This window comes from Chanos chanos, chromosome 15 (genome assembly GCF_902362185.1).
Source record: "Chanos chanos chromosome 15, fChaCha1.1, whole genome shotgun sequence".
Lineage (NCBI taxonomy): Eukaryota > Metazoa > Chordata > Actinopteri > Gonorynchiformes > Chanidae > Chanos > Chanos chanos.
The window spans coordinates 10520153-10524958 of NC_044509.1; the positions used below are offsets into that span (position 1 = coordinate 10520153).

The window sequence follows — 4806 nt, forward strand, 5'->3', positions numbered from 1 at the left end:
AAGAAATACTTAAATGCATAATGTTACTTTTCATCTGACTTCTTTGAAATATACATTCATGCTGCTATGATTGACAGGAATTTACCACATACCACTAGGAATCAAACATCTCACTGCTGTTAAAAAGCGACCCGATCAAGATGACGACACCAGATACCCAGCTCAGCTTGATCCTTCAGCGCTGATACGTAAAGTAACATGGCTGCGGCCCCCTAAGAGGTCAAAGGCCGTCCGTGCCTACCCTGCGTTCACTTGTGGAACATTTTCGAGGGGCTGGAGCCGTGTAGTTTCTTGTAGAAAAACACTGCCATGCCGATCACAACGATGCAGGCCAGAGTCAGTACTCCCACCGCCACACCCAATCCCACAGAGGAGCTGGACTTGCTTTCACTGTCAGTCGCTGTTAGTCGCAACAAAACACAGCATATCAGAATGGCTTCTCTTAGCAGACCTCTTGAGTAACATCTTGAGTAACATCTACACAATAGTGTAATCTCAACCTATTGTTCCTCAGCATGGGTTGTGTGACCTCATATCAATCCACTGGTGTTACATATTGTGTTTCTGACACAATAATATGTTCAAAATAAGAAAAGGGTCAAAAATGTGTTTGGAAGCATTGTTTATAAGAAAGTAATACTTCAGTTTAGAGGGTGGCTTATGCCAAGTGACAGCTTACCTTCCTCTTTTGATGTCGAAACTGAAAATAAAAACAAATTGAAAATGTTTATTAAATGGATGTGAAACTTTCAAAAAACTTTTAAAGAGTCCTCTTCTTGTTTGTGGAACAGGAGTTACATTCTTTCATAAAATGTCCAGATTTAATGTTAAACAAGGACGAATTTGTCTTTGGATGCTACTAGAAAAAGAGAACAGTTCAACAAGGACATAGATGGCCATCTAAGGGAGAGTGAAATGATTAGAAGTCCTGTAGAGATTCGCAATTACAGGGGTGTCTAAAGATCTCGGAATAAAACATTGCCTTCTGCATATGGTTGGGAGGACTTACCGCTCTCTGTTCTGGTGATGATTGCTGGTGAGGTGATGGTGGTGAAGTCTGTGATTCCTTCCGTAGGTGTGCTGGTCTCCGCATCTCTTCTTCTCCTCCTGCCTGGGCATTGCTGTTACCATAGAAATAGCAACCAAAAAACACAGAAGTAATCAGCGACGGGAGAGTGAATCTACAGAAAAAAGGAAGTGGGGTGTTTTTTTTTGTTTTTTTTAATTTTCTGGTGGCGGCAGTTAATGCTAACCATAAACGTGCTGCAGGTGCTTCTCTCACACAGACGCGTGATGCAATGCAAGTAATAGGTGGACACGGTCTCGTTCTGCTGTTCTATGAAGCGGAACGCTGGGAAGGAGAACCGAGCGTTATGGCTCTGACCGTTCTCCAACATCGATGTCAGCTGGTCCACGGAGCATCTGCGAAGCATCAGTAGAAAAAGCGCTGGATTTATTTCACTTGTAGCTGATGGATAATATCATTTCACCCAAAACCGATTGTCTCTCTATGTCTCTCTATGGCAGTATAAAGTTTGAAAAAGAATAACAGAAATGTAAAAAAAATGCTTTACCACTCTCCTGAACAGTGAGGGAAAACAAAAGAGAAGCCAGGAGAACTTACGACACAAAGAGGTTGAAGAAAGTGGAGTTGGTTGGGTGTGGAGAAATGGAGGCGTAGCATCGGTCCAAGAGCACAAAGTACCTGTTGGATGAAAGTTACACTAGCGTTATTAGCATCAGATTATCAGAGACAGGGATCTTTTCCACGGACTAAAGTTAACGTCATTCAGAAAGGAAGCTTACTGAGAGGTCAGGTTGGTGGCCTGAACTTGCACATAAACCGGGGTTCTCAGCTCAATGCCCAGGGTCGGTATGACAAGGGGTGAGGTATAATTTACATCCTATGAAGACAGAATAGAAGTCCAAGTTTAGTTAGTGATTTATTGATTCAAAAGAAACATTTACAGACTATTCTACCTCTGTTTTACTTTCGAATTCCTTCTCTGTGGATTTAGACTCTTCTTATGAGACTTGGATGAGGCTGGATTACATTTTAAAGTGTTTTTTTTTTATACTGAGTACTGAGTGGATATTTTTAATACTGATGAAATCTTTAGTGCTAGGCTTCTGTCGTGTCATCTTACTCTATAAAGCTGCATTTTCAGAGTACTGATAAAGCTTCCATTGTTGTCCTTCACTGCAATGGAAGAGGAGGACCTGTGTGGAAGAGAAGAGGAGCAAAGTTAGAGCAGCTCTATCTCAGGCCGACAGTCCTGCTAGCACTTATGAGACATGAAAAGGGAAGAGAAAGTTTTGCACAGAATATACCCCACAAGCATATCAGTGTGGTTGAATTTAAGATCTGCATCTGAGTCCAAAAGCCAGTCTGTCACATGAAGAATCGGTAAAAATGTCTGCAAATAATGTTTTTTTTCTTTTTCTAATCTTTTTGTTTTCGGGCTGCCCTCGCATGATTTACTTAATCTTAATAATTTCAGCTGTTCAGGTTTTAAGTTCCTTTGTGGACTGCGACAAAAGGAGACTTGATCAGATTCAATCCATGTCTGTAATGAAAGTCTGAAACGGCTTTGCCAGTGAAAACTGTTCCACTGCAGCAAATGTATTCAGTTTCCTGCCTTAGTAAGTGTGAGCAGATGACACTGTCTGTGTGCTGTTCCCTTTTTTTCCCCTTTTTTCTTTTTTTCTCTCCTTTTTTGTTGTAGCTGAAAGATGAAACGGCATGAGAGATGCTTACACATCAACCTGGGTGTTGTTGATCAGATACTCCAGAGGATAGGCACACGAGTAAAAGTATTTCAGCTCAGCGTTGTATGTGACTGTGCCTGTGGTGGGGTCATGTGACCTCACCACCCCGCTGATATTGACCGTCTGAATGTTGGAGAAGTCTGAGAATATTCCGGTGCCTGGAGCACTGGTTGTCTGTGGAACATTTCAGACACAAACACTCATGCATTCAAATTCTATAGTCTAACGCAAATGATGTTTGTATGATGAATACAACTTAACTATGGTATTGTTGACAAAACCAGTGCCCTGTAAACCATACACATACACTATATATACATATTTTTATTGCTCAGGATCATTGTTGAGGCATCCTGAATCATTGATTCGAGTTAAATATGAATTGAATATACCAACTCATATCACAAGTGAAATGTGTTCTCACCCTGAAGATGCTTCCGCAGGCATTGGTCATGTTGAGGGGGAAGGTGAACCTGACCACTGGGGGGTTCACAGAAGAGTCCAGGGTTCCACTGCAGGCAGGATCATTCGCAATATTGTTTAGAACAAGCAGAGACTCGTTGTAGCCAGTATAAATGACAGGGCAGGCGAGGATAGCAAGTTCGACGGAAGACGTTCCACAGGTCACAGAAATGTCTGTGTACTCTAATAACGCAAGAAAGATCAGTAAATGTGGTTATGAAAACAAAAAAAGAAAAAGGAAGCAGCCTTTCCACTGTTTCCAAAAAAAAAAAGTCACCAAATATTATTCCACAGATTTACAATGCGCCAATTGATGTTCAAGCCATTCACCTTTGTACCTAAATATTGTACCATATTTACAAATGATCGTGTGTACAAGTGCAGAATGCTGTGTAAGTGTGGAAGTTAGATCAGAATCCATTAATTGTAGACAGTTCACTAAACCAAAGAAACAAGAGGTTCTCATATCCTTCTTTCTTTCTCAAGCAAGAGTCTACCTGGACGTCGCATGGTTGTAGAGCAGTTTAATTGACTTTTGCTTTGGACGACCACTGAAGCGAAGATCAAAAGTTGTAGGAGACCCATTTTTCCTGCCTTTATTGAGTATTGATCTGTGTATTTGGAGAAAAAAAACAAAAACAAAAAAAATCAGTGAAAAACATTAGATAACCTACAGAAGAACCAAAAGTTCGGAACTGCTCCATAGGAGAGAAAGTCCCCTGGTTGGTCAGCTACGCACCTTCTCTCTGACTATTCATCCTGGCCTGGTTATCCTCTGCTTTTAGATTCGGTGAGGGTTCATCAAGTGCCTTTATAGAGATCATTCCATGCTGGGATTGGACAGAAACAAGGTCAATACGGTTTGGCGTGTCTCTCTTCAGACCACCATATGAGAACTCTTTTGTGGATAAGGTGCCATGGACCTTCCCCAAGGGCAACCACTGAAACTCAATATAATATAGACCTTCAAAGATACATCAGAGACAATGGCCTGGTTCCTTTGTGCCTGTTTTAAAACATAGGTTCCCTTGGCATGCTAATATGAGACTTCATGAAGTGCGCGCTGAGTCCCAAGAGGACTGCAGACAATGCTTTTGGGGACCATTATGGGATAGCACATCACCAGACAGTAACCGGTGGGCCTTTATGTTGACCCGAGGCTTATGCGTGGAAGACACACAATGAATAAATCTGATCATTAAAGACTATTAAAAAGCACCAAAGGACCTTTGCGCATGTATAACATTTCTGACACAATACAGAGGTGAAAAAGCCAGACAGCTGAGAAGAAAACGAGGTCAAAATGTTCTAGTTTGTTGTCCGTTTCCATGGGGATTCATAGAAAGGAGATCTTGATAATGACTCTTTTCAATTTTATATTGACGCCATAATTATTTATGGTTGTCCTCACCTGAGAAGTTCATGTGACCCCATCTCACTATGAGCTGCCAAACTATTTTTATCATTTAAAGCCAAAAACCAGTGAACAAGTACTCTTTCCAACATAAACTCAGGAACTCTTATCAACATAATTACATAATATTTATTACTGGTAATTGTGTAGCTAGGTTCACA

At 41.1% G+C, this 4806-nt stretch overlaps 1 protein-coding gene across 1 annotated transcript; it reads right to left on the reverse strand.

Moving 5' to 3' along the window:
* Positions 1-248: 248 nt before the first annotated feature.
* On the reverse strand, positions 249-3816 carry LOC115828256 (zona pellucida-like domain-containing protein 1). The gene is made up of 10 exons (XM_030792208.1): positions 3729-3816; positions 3194-3414; positions 2759-2943; positions 2148-2220; positions 1807-1904; positions 1625-1705; positions 1254-1422; positions 1010-1121; positions 680-700; positions 249-400 (listed from the first exon to the last, which is right to left on the reverse strand). Exons 1-10 carry the CDS (start codon positions 3814-3816, stop codon positions 249-251), a joined length of 1200 nt encoding a protein of 399 aa, XP_030648068.1.
* Between the last annotated feature and the right edge of the window lie 990 nt (positions 3817-4806).

What these genes read in the sequence shown, in the direction of transcription:
- LOC115828256 (XM_030792208.1), bottom strand. Translation starts at nt 3,816, where the DNA reads ATGGGTCTCCTACAACTTTTGATCTTCGCTTCAGTGGTCGTCCAAAGC. An exon ending in CCTGCGGAAGCATCTTCAGG is followed by an intron (nt 2,944 to 3,193) that starts GTGAGAACACAT and finishes AATGTTCCACAG; the next exon opens with ACAACCAGTGCTCCAGGCAC. An exon ending in TTCTTCAACCTCTTTGTGTC is followed by an intron (nt 1,423 to 1,624) that starts GTAAGTTCTCCT and finishes GATGCTTCGCAG; the next exon opens with ATGCTCCGTGGACCAGCTGA.